The 17,285-nt window shown below is 47.1% G+C and overlaps 1 protein-coding gene across 1 annotated transcript in view; it reads right to left on the bottom strand.

Annotated features, from left to right (window-relative positions):
• Nucleotides 1–17,285, bottom strand: part of GFRA4 (GDNF family receptor alpha 4) — a 729,620-nt gene that overhangs the window by 56,086 nt on the left and 656,249 nt on the right. The window contains exon 5 of the mRNA XM_063925339.1: nucleotides 15,697–16,042. Coding sequence (XP_063781409.1) covers nucleotides 15,697–16,042 — 346 coding nt within the window. The remainder of the gene's footprint in view (nucleotides 1–15,696; nucleotides 16,043–17,285) is intronic.

Below are 17,285 nucleotides of genomic sequence, written 5' to 3'. Positions count from 1 at the left end.
CTTCAGGTGCATTTTGGCAAACTCCAGACGGGCTGCCATGTGCTTTTTACTAAGGAGTATCTTCCGTCTGGCCACTTTACCATACAGGCCTGATTGGTGGATTCTGCAGAGATGGTTGTCCTTCTGGAAGGTTTTCCTCCCTCCACAGAGGAATGCTTTAGTTCTGATAGAGTGACCATCGGGTTCTTGGTCACCTGCCTTACTAGGGCCCTTCTCCCCCAATCGCTCAGTTTAGACGGCGGCCAGCTCTAGGAAGAGTCCTGGTGGTTCCGAACTTCTTCCATTTACGGATGATGGAGGCCACTGTGCTCATTGGGACCTTCAAAGCAGCAGATATTTTTCTGTACCCTTCCCCAGATTTGTGCCTCGAGACAATCCTGTCTCGGAGGTCTACAGACAATTCCTTTGACTTCATGCTTGGTTTGTGCTCAGACATGCACTGTCAAGTGTGGGACCTTATGTGAGGAGACAGGTGTGTGCCTTTCCAAATCATGTCCAATCAACTGAATTTACCACAGGTGGACTCTAATTAAGCTGTAGGAACATCTCAAGGATGATCAGTGGAAACAGGATGCAAAGGCTGTAAATACTTATGTACATGTGATTTCTTAGTTATTTTATTTTTCATAAATTTGCAAAAATCGAAAAAACTTTTTTCACGTCATTATGGGGTATTCTGTGTAGAATTTTGAGGACAAAAATGAATTTATTCCATTTTGGAATAAGGCTGTAACATAACAAAATGTGGAAAAAGTCAAGCGCTGTGAATACTCTCGGGAAGCGCTGTACATATAAACCTACAGGTCCCCAGGCTGCTTTCTGCCCAGTGCTTCACTAATAATAATCAACATTTTATCAATATTATTATTTCACTGTTTCCTAAGCTACAGTAACACTATCCAGACATTACAGTTGCCCCTAATTGAATAATCAATGTTTCTTACAGCAGTGGACAAACAGGCAGGCCCGGCGCTACCCGCTCAGCAAAGGGATGCAGAGCAGGTAGGCACCGGGCAGGAGAGGCACTCTCTCTGCTCTGCATCCCTGCTGAAGCGCCGTCCTATCCCCCATGCTGCTGCTTCTGGCTGCTGCGCCTGTCACACTGCAGGCAGCATGAATCCTTCTCCCCTCTTCCCTGTGACAGTGAGAGGAGTGTCTGTGTTCTTTCTGACAAAAGGGGACGGAGCTACATGGACCAAGGGGGCAGGGCTACATCGGACCAGGCTAGCAGACTGTTGAAGATCTTACCAGCAAGATTGTGGTAAGTGGATGTAAAAAGAGTGTGAGAAAGAAAGTGTCTGTGTGTCTGGGTATGTGTATGTGTATGTATGTATGTATGTATGTATGTATGTATGTATGTATGTACATATGTATGTGTGTGCAGGGCCGTAACTAGCGCTGCACAGAGTGTGTGTGGGCAGAGAGTTCACATCCATAGGCTTGCACGGATCTCCTGCAGCTCAGGGGCCCAAGAGGCCGTGGTAACCCCCCGGCCCTGCATGACGCTCTCAGCTGGCTTTGGAATCAGCAGCAGCGGGACCCATCTAACTCTGCTCAGGGGCTGAGCGACTTGTCCTCTGCGTGAGGAGACGGGCAGGCATTCAGTGGCTGTTGTTGTGGGAGGCGCAGCATACAGTGGCATAGGACAGTTAGGCACCTCCTTCTATCAGGATGCACAGCACTGCCTGTACAGAGTGCTGAGGCTGGAGAAGGTGGTGTGAGGGGGTGTCTGACATCCATGGACCGTGTGCAAGCTGTGAGTGTCATGCAGGGCCGGGGGGTTACCACGGCCTCTTGGGCCCCTGAGCTGCAGGAGATCCATGCAAGCCTGGCCACGCTGGGTCAGATGAGGCTGATGAGGATGACTGCTTGTGTACCCGGGCGCACTCACAGTGCGCAGGAAGAGCGTCAACACCAACAAGATGGTCCCTGTCCCCTGCTCTGAGCACATCACCGAGATCATGGGGAGGCAGAGTGAGTTCCCCAGGGCTCTGCGGGCAGGGGGGACTATAAGAGGGATTCCTAGAATGGAGACTAAAAAGAGGGACCACTAATGGAACAATGAGGACTAAAAGGAGGGATCACTCATAGGGACAATGGGGACTAAAAGGAGTTAACACTAAAGGGACATCGGCGTGCCCAGTCACCCGTACAGAGCAGGGCTGAGGACAGGACCAGATGCAGCTGGCAGCACAGGATGCTGAGGTGTAGTTTTGGGATACAAATGACTATGGGCTGCTGCATGTTATTCTATGTTATTCTATTTTAATTTTAACAGGTTTTAATCCCCTCCTTCTACTGGCGTAATGTGTGTAAGGGGCTCTACCTGGCGTAATGTGTATAAGGGACTCTACCTGACATAATGTGTGTAAGGGGATCTAGCTGGTGTAATGTGTATAAGGGACTCTACCTGACATAATGTGTGTAAGGGGCTGTACTTGGCATAATGTGTGTAAGGGGTTGTACTTGGCATAATGTGTGTAAGGGGATCTATCTGGCGTAATGTATGTAAGGGACTCTACCTGACATAATGTGTGTAAGGGGCTGTACTTGGCATAATGTGTGTTAGGGGATCTATGGCGTAATGTATGTAAGGGACTCTACCTGACATAATGTGTTTAAGGGACTCTTCTGTAGTGTAATGTGTATATGCGACACTACTGTATGTTGTGATTTGAATAATGGACACTACTGTGAATGTGATGTGAACTGGTACTATTCTGTGGCCGCGCCCCTTCCTTCGGCGCACACTCTCCCTATTTTGGATACGGGGGGAGGGGGCACCAATTCTCTTTCTGGCACAGGGCACCAAAATGTCTAGTTACGGCTCTGTCTATGTGTATATGTGTGTGTGTGTGTGCACAATGTGTATACAGTAAGTGGCACTTCGGGTAGATGTATCATAAAGCATACATCATTCTTTTACTATTCAGACCCGCTTCATCGCATTTTCGTGGTGAAGCGGGTACATACAGTACTTCGCCAGCATGTATTACTATTAACATGCTTGCTGCTGATATTGCAGTGCGTTAGCTCACCTCTCCGGTGATACGTGTCCTCCAATATCACCTTTCTTCAGCGGCTGCACCAATAGTGCGCATACACCATCACACTCGCTTCCCCGGCCTGATCACTAGGCATGAGTGAGCTCTCACTAATATCGCAAGATCTCGCAAGGAGCCCAAAGCCGGCATCCACTGCAGGGAGCATTATGTATAAGTGGTGCCACTACTGGGGCATTATGTATCAGTGGCACCACTACTGGGGGCATTATGTGTATAAGCAGCACTACTACTAGAGGAATTATGTGTATAAGCGGCACTCCTATTGGAGGGCATTATGTGATTAAGCGGCACTACTACTGGGGACATTATGTGTATAAGCGGCACTACTACTGGGGGCATTATGTGTAAAAGTGGCACTACTACTGGGGCATTATGTAGATAAGCAGCACTACTACTGGGGCATTATGTTGATAAGCAGCACTAGTATGTGCAATATAATGTGAATGAGATTGTGCTGCTATGTGGTGTAAGTTGTGTGTACTGTGTGGCCACGCCCCTTCCTTGAGAGCCCACACCCTTTTTTTCAACGCACGCTGTCCCCTTGTAAAGTATGGGAGGGCGCAAATTTATATTTTGCAGGAGGGCGCCGAACACCCTAGCACTGGCCCTGCAGACAGGTAATTTTCAATACATTAAAATTACATTTCCATCGAATTATTAATCACTACCCCCAAATTAAAGAACTGGAGAAGTGGGTCCCACACCAAGGAGGAGTTCTGATGCTGGGGAGATACTCACTCCCACTGTTGCTGCCGCTGCCATTTCTCCTAGGCCAACAACAAGGAGGAGCTTGACAGTTCAAAAAGCAAGAGCAGCATTTCTATAGAGGATTTTCCAAATGCTGATTTTAGCGAGAGCGTGGACAACCCATGAAGGGCAGCATAATCAGCAAGTAACAAGCTACAGCCTGCCTCATACAAGGGGGGTCATTCCGAGTTGTTCGCTCGTTATTTTTTTCTCGCAACGGAGCGATTAGTCGCTAATGCGCATGCGCAATGTCCGCAGTGCGACTGCGCCAAGTAAATTTGCTATGCAGTTAGGAATTTTACTCATGGCATTACAAGGTTTTTTCTTCGTTCTGCTGATCGTAATGTGATTGACAGGAAGTGGGTGTTTCTGGGCGGAAACTGGCCGTTTTATGGGTGTGTGCGAAAAAACGCTACCGTTTCTGGGAAAAACGCGGGAGTGGCTGGAGAAACGGAGGAGTGTCTGGGCGAACGCTGGGTGTGTTTGTGACGTCAAACCAGGAACGAAACTGACTGAACTGATCGCAGATGCCGAATAAGTTTGGAGCTACTCAGAAACTGCTAAGAAGTGTCTATTCGCAATTCTGCTAATCTTTCGTTCGCAATTTTGATAAGCTAAGATTCACTCCCAGTAGGCGGCGGCTTAGCGTGTGCAAAGCTGCTAAAAGCAGCTTGCGAGCGAACAACTCGGAATGACCCCCAAAGTGCAGCGTATTGTAATAGAGACATATACAGATCCAGTGATCACGGAAAGCCAATAGATGTGGCCTGTCTGGGCAGAAAAGATTAAATATCCCATAATAAATATACATGCATAACATAACCACTAGGAGACAGATCAGATCTCTCTAAGCACACATTCTCCCACCTCATGGTAAGACGCCTGTCTCTCTTCCTGGCAGGTGCTCTCTGTTCTGGTATACTGATTGATCCACACACACAGCAAACTTGGTAGGAAAAGCTGCTGCCATCCCTTATGCTGCATGTTGAGGCTTCAGCTCCATTAACATTGCATTAGGATGTTAACTACTACTGCTTTTGTGGTCACGATTTGAAACACTGGCCGAACCTGTGAGCAATAAAGGCTTGCCAGCTCAGCTGATGACAAGCATGGCTCTTCTATTTCAGCACTGTAGACAAGCTTTCAATGCATGCAGTTTATTATTAAACTTGTCCTGGCTGTCATCCTATAAGTTATACATTATTACAGTGCAAGCACCTCCCAAACCCTGGGAGCTCCAGGCATGCCTATAGTACTATACAGTGCATCCGGAAACTATTCACAGCGCTTCAGTTTTTCCACATTGTGTTATGTTACAGCCTTTTTCCAAAATGGAATAAATTCATTTCTCTTACGTCCAAGAGGATACTGGGGTCCACATTAGTACCATGGGGTATAGATGGGTCCACTAGGAGCCACGGGCACTTTAAGAAATTAATAGTGTGGACTGGCTCCTCCCTCTATGACCCTCGTACCAGACTTAGTTTACAAAATGTGCCCGGAGGAGCCGGTCACGCTTTTGAGAGCTCCTGAAGAGTTTTCTACATTTTATTTTTCTATTTGTTATTTTCAGTCAGGGCTGTTTGGCAACAGCCTGACTGCTTCGTGGGACTTAGGGGGGAGAACGGCCCAACTTCCTTAGAGTTAATGGTCCCTTTTCTCTGCTGACAGGACACTGAGCTCCTGAGGGAGCCATTCGCGAGCCACACCACGGCGCAGCGTACCCTCCCGCAGCACGCCGCCACCCCCTAACAGAGCCAGAAGACTGAAGAGTGGTGAGTACAGCGCCGGCGTCCCGGTTAGCGGGTCACTGGCGGGAATGGCGGCACAAGGGTAGGAGCGCAGCTCTGAGTACAGGCTGTGCTCCGGGGGCTCAGAAGGACATTTTCATATAGGTATCCCGCTGCTGAGGGGCGCGCTGAGCCCCACTGTTACCCCACTGACTACAAACATAACAGCCACTGTTATTCACAAAAATTACCTCAGGTCAGTTTCAATAAAGTGCGGGAAGCCGTGACCCCAAAAAACCCCAAAAGCATACTCTGGCCCAGATCATGTAGTATGATACTGATCCGGATACATCAGATCCAGGGGAGGGTGAAGTGTATGCGAGTGGGGGGGATGCTTCCCTCTCACAGGGAATACAGGCCCTCATAGAGGCCATCAGAAATGTCCTGCACATTCCTGACAAGGCTGAGGAGGTGGAAGAGGAATCTTATTTTGATACAAAAAAGAAATCCTCGGCTACTTTTCCTGCATCAAAAGAATTGAATGCCCTGTTTGAAGAGACTTGGGTAAACCCTGACAAAAAAATTCAAATCCCTAAGAGGTTCCTTTTCCGCTGGAAGATAGGAAGAAATGGGAGAACCCGCCGATTGTGGATGCATCGGTGTCTAGGTTGTCGTGTAAGATAGTCTTACCTGTTCCAGGGGCAGCGTCCTTAAAGGACGCAGCTGACCGCAAGATTGAGACCACTCTCAAATCTTTATACACTGCGGCTCGGGTTGCCCAGAGACCCACTATTGCTTGTGCATAGATCACTAGGGCCATTGCTAAGTGGTCAGGTAACCTAATTGATGGCTTAGATTCCTTACCCGGGGGATATTATTTTCCTCCTACAGTATATTCAGGATTCTGCTAACTTTATGGTGGAGGCCATAAAGGAAATTGATTTGCTTAACGCACGCACCACTGCCATGGCAGTGTCAGCTTGCAGAGGTTTGTGGCTACACCAGTGGACTGCGGATGCGGATTCCAGGAAAGGCATGGAAAGCATACCATTCACGGGTAAGGCTCTTTTTGGGGATGAACTGGATATGTGGATATCAAAAGCTATGGCGGGTAAGTCTACATACCTTCCTTCCGCAGCAACCCCAGCTAGGAAAACCTACTCTGCTCCAACTCTGCAGTCCTTTCAGACAGCAAAATTTAAAGGCAAATACAAAAGTTCTTCTACAGCCTTTAGAGGTGGTAAAAGTAAACCCAGAAAACCCGCAGCTTCAGGTTCTCAGGAAGATACCTCCGGATCTGCTTCCTCAAAGCCTTCAGCATGACGGTGGACCGCACTGCATGGAAGACAGGCAGGTGGGAACCCGGTCACGTTATTTCAGTCACATATGGGCAACATCATGCCAAGATCCCTGGGTCAAAGATCTTATCACACAGGGATACAGCCTGAAGTTTCAGGAACTCCCACCTCCCAGATTCTTCAACTCCTGCTTACCAGCTTTTCCAGAGGCATGTTTGACTTTGCAGACAGCAATTCAAAAACTGGTACAGACTCAGGTCATTGTTCTAGTTCCACTACACCTACAAAACAAGGGTTATTATTCCAACCTGTTTGTAGTACCAAAACCGGACGGTCCGGTAAGGCCCATTTTAAACCTCAAGTCACTGAACCCGTACTTATGGGTGTTCAAATTCAAGATGGAGTCTCTGAGAGCGGTGATCTGAGGTCTGGAGGAAGGGGAATTCCTGGTGTCTCTGGACATCAAGGATGCATACCTTCATGTTCCGATTTGGCCGACTCATCAGGCTTATCTCAGGTTTGCATTACAGGACTGTCACTACCAGTTCCAGGCTCTGCCATTTGGCCTCTCCACAGCACCGAGGGTGTTCACCAAGGTAATGGCAGAGATGATGTATGTTTCTCCTCCGCAAGCAAGGAATGAACATAATACTGTACCTGGACGACCTTCTGATCAAGGCAACATCCAGGAAGAAGTTGTTACACAACATTGCCCTCTCAACGAGATTACTCCAGGATCACGGGTGGATTCTGAACATGCCAAAATTTCACCTGGAACCAACACGGAGGCTTCCGTTCCTGGGAATGATACTGGATGTGGAGGCACAGAGGGTATTCCTTCCAATGAAAAAGGCATTGGTGATCTAGTCAATGGTTCAGAACGTTCTAAAACCGACCCGAATATCAGTGCACCTATGCATTCGTCTCTTGGGAAAGATGGTAGCCTCTTACGAGGCACTGCAGTACGGAAGGTTTCACACACAAACCTTCCAGCTGGATATGCCGGACAAGAGGTCCGGATCGCATCTACACATGCACCAGAAGATACATCTGTCGCCAAAAGTCAGGTTTTCTTCTCTGTGGTGGCTTCAGACTTCTCACCTGTTCGAGGGCCGAAGGTTTGGTATTCAAAACTGGGTCTGCTAACGACAGACGCAAGCCTCAGGGGTTAGGGAGCAGTTATCCAAGGGGAGCAGTTCCAAGGACAATGGTCAAGTCAGGAAACCATTCTTCCAATCAACATCCTGAAACTCAGGGCCATATACAACGCCCTTCTACAGACATCTCATTTTCTTCAAGATCAAGCCATTCAGGTCCAGTCAGACAATGAGACGGTGGTGACGTACATAAACCGACAGGGCGGAATGAAGAGCAGAGCAGCAATGTCCGAGGTAAAAAGGATCCTCCTCTGGGCAGAAAAACACGCTGTGGCATTGTCGGCGATCTTCATTCCGGCAGTAGACAACTGGGAAGCAGACTTCCTCAGCAGACACGACCTCCATCCAGGAGAGTGGGGCGTTTGAGTCCTTGACATGTCGGTGGGGGTTTCCACAAATTGTCATGATGGCCTCTCGTCTCAACAAGAAGCTCAAGCGGTATTGTTCCAGGTCGAGAGACGGTGGACGCTCTGGTGACACCATGGATCTACCAGATGGTGTATGTGTTTCCTCCACTTTCATTGATTTCAAAAAATCTCAAGAGAATAAAAAGGGAAAAGGTTCAAGCAATTCTCATTGCTCCGGACTGGCCAAGAAGGGCCTGGTACGCGGATCTCCTGGAGATGCCCCTGGAAGACCCTCTTCCTCTTCGTGAGGATCTTCTACTACAGGGGCCGTTCATCTATCAAGACTGACTGCGGCTAAGTTTGACGGCATTGAGGTTGAGCATCAAATTCCAGCCCGGTAAGGGATTCCTAACAAGGTAATTCCAACCTTTATCCAAGCCAGGAAGGGGGTAACGTCTAAACATTACCACCGTATTTGGAAGAAAAACGTCTCTTGGTGTGAGAACAGGAAAATTCCTGCGGTGGAATCTAAACTGGGACGGTTTCTCCTTTTTCTGCAGGCAGGAGTGGATGTGGGCCTACGTTTGAGCTCCTTAAAAGTTCAGATTTCGGCCTTGCCCATTTTCTTCCAGAAACAATTGGCATCTATTCCGGAGGTTCAGACTTTTTTGAAGGGTGTTCTGCACATCCAACCACCCTTTGTGCCTCCTACGGCACCTTGGGATCTCAACATGGTGCTGCAGTTCCTCCAATCGGATTGGGTTGAGCCCTTACAGGAAGTGGACGTAAAGTTTCTTACGTGGAAGACAGTTACACTCTTGGCTCTGGCTTCGGCCAGGCGGGTGTCGGTACTGGGGGCATTGACTCACAAGAGCCCCTACTTGATTTTTCATGAGGATTGTGCTGAACTCAGAATGCGTCAGCAGTTTCTCCCAAAGGTGGTGTCTGCGTTTCATATCAACCAACCCATTGTGGTTCTGGTGGTTACCGACACCTTTCCGTCTTCAAAGTCCTTAGTCGTTGTGAGGGCTTTGAAAATCTATGTGAAGAGTTCTCTATGATACCAATAAAATTGGGTGCCCTGCTTCGAAGCAGTCTAGTGCTCGCTGGATCAGGCTTACTATCCAACATGCCTATTCTACGGCAGGTTTGCCGGTTCCGAAAAAGGTACAGGCCCACTCTACTAGGTCGGTGGGTTCTTCCTGGGCTGCTGCCCGGGGTGTCTTGGCCTTACAGCTCTGACGAGCAGCTACTTGGTCAGGTTCGAACACGTTTGCTAAGTTCTACAAGTTCGATACTTTGGCTGCTGAGGACCTTCAGTTTGGTCAATCAGTTCTGCAGGAACCTCAGCACTCTCCCACCCGGTTTGGGAGCTTTGGTACATCCCCATGGTACTAATGTGGACCCCAGTATCCTCTAGGATGTAAGAGAAAATAGGATTTTGATTAACTACCAGTAAATCCTTTTCTCGTAGTCCGTAGAGGATACTGGGTGCCCGCCCGGTGCTTCGTTTTTCTGCTCTGTTACTTGGTTAAGTATTATTGTTGGTTCAGCCATTGCTGTTCCTCTTCAAATTTGGTTAGTATGGCTTTCCTCTTGTTTGTGTGTGCTGGTTCGAATCTCACCACTGTTCAGTTAAATCCTTCTCTCGAAGTATGTCCGTCTCCTCGGGCACAGTTTCTAGACTGAGTCTGGTAGGAGGGGCATAGAGGGAGGAGCCAGCCCACACTATTCATTTCTTAAAATGCCCATGGCTCCTAGTGGACCCGTCTATACCCCATGGTACTAATGTGGACCCCAGTATCCTCTACGGACTGCGAGAAAAGGTTTTTACTGGTAGGTAATTAAAATCCTATTGTTTCCCTCCAAATTCTACCCATAATACCCCATAATGACAACGTGAAAAAAGTTTTTTTGAGATTTTTGCAAATGTATTAAAAACTAGCTGGAGTACCCGGCGTTGCCCGGGATTTTAAGAATGTCTGTTTACAATATTAAATGTAAATTAATTAAACACACAGTATAAATAACATTGTAGATAGCTGAATACCCGTGCTTCGCTACGGGATGAGGATAGCAAATTAGAATGATAGTTGTTCGTTAATTTACGTTGGTTGGAGATCTAGTATATAGGCATATCTTGCTTCCCTGACGCACTTTGTGTATTGGTCGGACCCCTTTTTGGGCCCCCCAAGGGACCCTGCTCTTCCCACTATACAACTCTCAGTCTGTGGCTTCCTGCTGCCTTCATTCCCTTCCTCACATCATGTCAGTGCCCCTGTGAAATTATCAAGTTTTTTACAGTTTTAATATAGCGCAGCACATTATGCATCTCCTGATATACTCTGTGCTGCTGGGGGACCATGTTACTTCCACTATATAACTCTCAGTGTGTGGGTTTTTGCTACCTCCATTCCCCTCCTCACATCATGTCACTGGCCCTGTCACATGCAGCCCTGTCATCACTGACATATCATGCATGTCCTGATATACTCTGTGCTGCTGCCTCACCCCTAGGGGTGCTAGTGGTGTGTTACCCCCACAGTGTTTGTTCCCAGCTTGTAAATCATATGTGTACCAAGTTTGTTGTAAATTGGTCCAGGCATTTGGAAGTTATGCTGTCTCCTGAAATACTCTGTGCTGCTGTCCCACCCCTAGGGGGACTAGGGGTGTCTAACCCCCACAGAGTTTGTTCCCAGATTATAAGTCAGATGTGTACCAAGTTTGGTGTAAATTGCTCCAGGCCATCACAGTTTTGCTGTCTGCTGACATACTCTGTGCTGCTGTCCCACCCATAGGGGTGCTAGGGGTGTCTGACCCCCACAGTGTTTGTTTCCAGAGTGTAAGTCATATGTGTACCAAGTTTGTTGTAAATTGCTGCAGGCATTCCAGAGTTATGCTGTCTGCTGAAATACTCAGTTCTGCTGCCTCACCCCTAGGGGTGCTAGGTGTGTCTTCCCCCCACAGTGTTTGTTCCCAGATTGTAAGACATATGTGTACCAATTTTTGAGTACATTGCTCCAGCAATTCCGGAGTTATGCTGTCTCCTGATATACTCTGTGCTGCTGTCTGCCCCACTAGGGGTGCTAGGGATTTCAAATTGTTTTAGTTGCCTCCACCGTGTCTTACTACGCTCTTATGTAAAATTTCACGATTTTCGCTTGTAAACTGTGGATTTGTATAGAAAGACAAAAGGACAGAAGGACAAATTTTTCATTTTTATATATTAGATAAAAATCTAAGAAATCACATGTACGTAAATATTCACAGCCCTTGCCATGAAGTTTAAAATTGAGCTCAGGTACATCCTGTTTCCACTGATCATCCTTGAGATGTTCCTACAGCTTAATTTGACTCCACCTGTGGTAAATTCAGTTGATTGGGCATGATTTGGTAAGGCACACACCTGTCTATACAGTATAAGGTCCCACACTTGACAGTGCATGTCTGAGCACAAACCAAGCATGAAGTCAAAGGAATTGTCTGTAGACCTCTGAGACAGGATTGTTTTAAGGCACAAATCTGGAGAAGGGTACAGAAAAATATCTGCTGCTCTGAAGGTCCCAATGAGCACAGTGGCCTCCATCATCCGTAAATGTAAGAAGTTCGAAACCACCAGGTCTCTACCTAGAGCTGGCCGGCTGTCTAAACTGAGCGATCGGGGGGAGAAGGGCCCTAGTCAGGGAGGTGACCAAGAACCCGATGGTCAATCTGTCAGAGCTACAGCATTCCTCTGTGGAGAGAGGAGAACCTTCCAGAAGGACAACCATCTCTGCAGCAATCCACCAATCAGGCCTGTTTGGTAGAGTGGCCAGACGGAAGACGCTCCTTAGTAAAAAGCACATAGCAGCCCACCTGGAGTTTGCCAAAATGCACCTGAAGGACTCTCAGACCATGAGTAACAAAATACTGTGGTCTGATGAGACAAAGAATGAACTCTTTGGCGTGAATGCCAGGCGTCATGTTTGGAGGAAACCAGGCACCACTCATCACCAGGCCAATACCATCCCTACAGTGAAGCATGGTGGTGGCAGCATCATGCTGTGGGGATGTTTTTCAGCGGCAGGAACTGGGAGACTAGTCAGGATAGAGGGAAAGATGAATGCAGCAATGTACAGAGACATCCTGGATGAAAACCTGCTCCACAGCGCTCTTGACCTCAGACTGGGGTGACGGGTCATCTTTCAGCAGGACAACGACCATAAGCACACAGCCAAGATATCAAAGGAGTAGCTTCAGGACAACTCTGTGAATGTCCTTGAGTGGCCCAGCCAGAGCCCAGACTTGAATCCGATTGAACATCTCTGGAGAGATCTGAAAATGGCTGTGCACCGACGCTTCCCATCCAACCTGATGGAGCTTGAGAGGTGCTGCAAACAGGAATGGGTGAAACTGCCCAAAGATAGGTGTGCCAAGCTTGTGGCATCATATTCAAAAAGACTTGAGGCTGTAACTGCTGCCAAAGGTGCATCAACAAAGTATTGAGCAAAGGCTGTGAATACTTATGTACATGTAATTTCTTAGTTTTTTTATTTTAATAAATTTGCAAAAATATAAAAAAAACAAAAACCTTTTTCACGTTGTCATTATGGGGTATTGTGTGTAGACTTTTGAGGGAAAGATTAATTTATTTAATTTTGAAATAAGGCTGTAACATAACAAAATGTGGAAAAAGTGAAGCGCTTTGAATACTTTCCAGGTGCACTGTAGACTTCTTAGAGGGAGGGAGCTTTATTGAGTGGAAAAAATGAAACCTAATAGTAAGGTGGAGGGTCATCAAAACTTGAAGACAGATAATGTCTGGAGAGAGAGAGAGATAAAGTACCAACCAATCAGCTGCTGACATTTTTCAAACACAGCATGTAAAATATAACAGGAGCTAATTGACTGGTACTTTACCTCTCTCCACTTGATCACTCTCCAGGCTCTGATACATCTCCCCCTTAGTGTCCTATTTAGACTCCAGGAATAGTTTCAAACCCTTATTCACTATCAGCCCTAACTTCCTGAACATCTACATGCGTCAGGTGAACTGTGCCGTCCCTCACTTACAGGAGTTTCCCCATGCTGATCATGGACGTAGGAGATAAAGACAGATTACACCATTAGTCCTCTCCAGTCTCCTCACACCTACTGTCAGAAGATCTATGACGTTCCACAATGTGTATTGACTTGCTGCCTTTAGTGCTTGTCACACAATCACTCATGGTCGTTGCCACTCTAAACGCACGCCGGCGTTTTATTGGGCTTTAACTCAAAGACCTTTAAAATCCCCAGGAGATTATTAAATGGCAGGTGCTAACCTATAATTAAAACCATAATGTTTCTCTCCAGCAGAGTTAGGCACTTGTGGCTAGTTGCTGCAGAGCTAAAAGCCGCAGCACTGCCGACGCAGCAGCACTGCCGACGCAGTTCTGTGTCTTCTGCAGAGCCGCAGGAGGCCTGTCTTATGTTTAGGGCGCACAGATAATCCAAATTTTGATTCTATTTTATTTTGTTCTGTGTTTTCACCTCACTTTTTTTGTTATCCTATTTTAATTACCAGCACACAAAAGTGGTTCAGTGTTTGTGTACAAAATCAAAAATCAAAATCAAAAAGTTGAAGGAAATGTCCTTATACATCTACAGTAGGTATCCAGTGATAGGAGTCTCCACATTTTTTCTTGTTTGCTTGATTTACTGTCCACATGGACATCTATTGGGAATAGTAACCTGTGGCAAGCGAGGGTATACGTTTGTACTGATGATGGTCACATAACATTAAGAAGACAAGATTTGGCCCAAAACCACGCGTCGACCATTCGTGTGTCATCCATTTTCCTGTCGACCTTTACCACTGTCGACCCTTTGTACCCATGTGGTGTTGACCTATTGTCTGTTGACCTGAACAGTATCGATCCATCAATCCGCGCCCATACTCTAATAGGCACGGACTGATTTTCCAAAGGTAGTTGAGAACATCGCAATCAGGATGTAAAGCTATGTGTGCACAAAGTAGATAAATATGAGCGTCGTCTATACAAAACGCAATGCCATGAATAAGCACAAGAGCCTGAAGATGTGTAGTAGCAGGTTTGGCTTTACTATGAGGTGCCAGAGTAGATACGGATATATATGTTTCTGCGGCATTCTTAGGCAGAAGGTACATTATTACAGGATGTGTGAATCCGACTACGGTACCCTGATGGCACAGTGCTGGCGTCATGGGTTGTGATTATGGCAGGGACCCTATCTGTGAAGCGTTTGTATGTACTCCCTGGCTTGTGGGAGCTACATGGTGCTTTGGTTTCTTTCACCAGTCTAAAGGGGATCCGGTCAGGATCCCCGACAGTCGGAACGTCTCCAGCTCGGTGCCAGGATCCCGAATGAGCACACACCGCCATGCTGGAGAGGTAAGCCGTGGGGGGGTTGGAGGTTAAGTTTAGGCTACAGGGGAGGGTTAGGCTGTGCCCCAATGGGGTCAGGTATAGAGGTATAGGCTGCGGGGAGGTGGGGGTGTTAAGTTTAGGCATCCTTCAGGAAGGGTTAGGCTCCGGGGGAGTGAGAGTAAGGTTTAGGCTGCGGGAAGGGGGGTTAGGTTTGGGCGCCACCAGGGAGGGTTAGGGTGAGGCTGTCTAGGTTTAGACTACAGAAAGGGAGGGTTAGGGGGCCGGAGGGGGTAATGGCATGTGCAGAACAGGACCTGCGATTGCATCACAGGGATTTGAATGCCTCTGTTTGACTGACAAGCAGAGGCTTTCGGATGGAGGTGCGGGGGCGATGGCAACATAATTCAGCAACTGACTGCGCCCAAGGCGGCTGCTTCACCCTCTGCAAAATGTCAAATGCTGTGTATAATAATTATAATGATAATTATATTTTAATAAACCAGCTCCTGCACATCTGTCTGGCTGCTGTATCATTACCGGGGCTGTATAAGGGTATTAATGTAAATTTATTAATGGCACACAGTGAAACCGGCCATTTTGAAAATGCAGCCAATGAATCCACTAAGAGCCAGGCACTTTGTTCTATAATGAGGCCACTGGTTTCCAGCATTTACAGTACACACAATGGATTCCTCCAATGTGTCTGAGCGATGAATAACCTTTCATTCCAGTCACAGGGAACAAGTGCCATGATTAAACCATGTCCTCTTTGCCAAGCGTGTTCCTAAATGCAGTATCTTACCTCCAAGGCCTGCAGGATCCCTTCAACCAGAATTGCTTCTAGTACCTGTTAGAGGCTTATTTCTATCTGTTGCATTGTAATGGGGCAGGACCCTTGGTTGAGGACCAGATTACCACATCATGGAGTGACAGGATGTATGAAGAAACAACATAAACACCGTAAAGGTAGTACGGTACAGGTACCTGCAAATGATATCACCCTTGCAAGTGTCCAGCGGGCTGAGGCAGTTGGGCTTCTCTTTCGATTCATACGAGCAAGCTGGCACAATGGTTTGTCGCCTCCGTTCTGCACAAGCCATGTCCTCGCACGGGCAGAAGAGCAGTTCGTTGGTGTACTCAGGTGGCACGCGGTCAAAAAACTTTCTCAAGGCCTTGTGGCACTTGGAGCGGTTGCAGGAGTCAGTCCGTGTCATGGTACGTATACACAGGGCAACGTACTCTGTCCGTAGCTTTTGGCAGGTGGCGTCCACGTTGCAGGCTTTGGCGGCGTCCAGGCAACGATTGACTTGAGTGACTTCATTCTCAGAACCTGGCAGAGGAGAGGGAAAGTACAGAGTTGTGACATCAGCGAGATGGTCGGTGATCATAAACTGCGCAATTTACAGCAAGGACGCAATTCTGCACCTGAAGTGTTCCTTCTATAAAAGTATTAAGACACATTATTTCCCACGCTTTCCTTTAGATATATATCCCCATGCCTCTATATAGGATTTCATGGCCTCTATTCCGATGCCTCTATATAGGATTTCATGGCCTCTATTCCCATGCCTCTATATAGGATTTCATGGCCTCTATTACTATGCCTCTATATAGGATTTCATGAACTCTATTCCCATGCCTCTATATAGGATTTCATGGCCTCTATTTCCATGCCTCTATATAGGATTTCATGGCCTCTATTCCCATGCCTCTATATAGGATTTCATGGCCTCTATTTCCATGCCTCTATATAGGATTTCATGGCCTCTATTCCCATGCCTCTATATAGGATTTCATGGCCTCTATTCCCATGCCTCTATATAGGATTTCATGGCCTCTTTTACTATGCCTCTACATAGGATTTCATGAACTCTATTCCCATGCCTCTATAAGGATTTCATGGCCTCTATTTCCATGCCTCTATATAGAATTTCATGGCCTCTATTCCCATGCCTCTATATAGGATTTCATGGCCTCTATTCCCATGCCTCTATGTAGGATTTCATGGCCTCTATTCCTATGCCTCTCTATATAGGAGTTTGTGGCCTCTATTTCCATACCTCCATATAGGATTTCATTGCCTCTTTTCTACTTGCCTCCATAAAGAATTTGGGCCTCTCTTCCCCTTGCCTCTTTTTGTTTTAGCAAATCTGATGGTACTATGCCCCTTAGGAAATTGAGAGAGAGACAAAGAGGATGACAGGGAGAAAAAGCAAGAAAAGGTGTCAGGAAGAGGGAGAGATGAGTAAGAAAGAGAGACAAAGAGAAAGAGAGGGTGCCAGGGAGTGAGAGCGAGAGAAAGGGGGAAGTGCGCGACAGAGAGAGGGGAGTGAGAAAGAGAAAGGTGTCAGGGAGATAGAAAGCAATGGTGAAGAGAGAGAGAGGGGGGAGCGAGAGACAAAGAGAGGGTGTCAGGGAGATAGAGAGGGGAGTGACAAACAAAGAGAGGATGTCAGGGAGAGAAAGATAGAGAGTGGAGTGAGAAAGAAAGAGAGGATGTCAGGGAGAGAAAGATAGAGAGTGGAGTGACAAAGAAAGAGAGGGGATGTCAGGGAGAGTGGGAGCAAGAGAGG

Source organism: Pseudophryne corroboree, chromosome 1, assembly GCF_028390025.1.
Source record: "Pseudophryne corroboree isolate aPseCor3 chromosome 1, aPseCor3.hap2, whole genome shotgun sequence".
Classification (NCBI taxonomy): domain Eukaryota; kingdom Metazoa; phylum Chordata; class Amphibia; order Anura; family Myobatrachidae; genus Pseudophryne; species Pseudophryne corroboree.
Note: the sequence above shows the minus strand (reverse complement) of the source record. Positions and strands in the feature narration are given on the sequence as shown.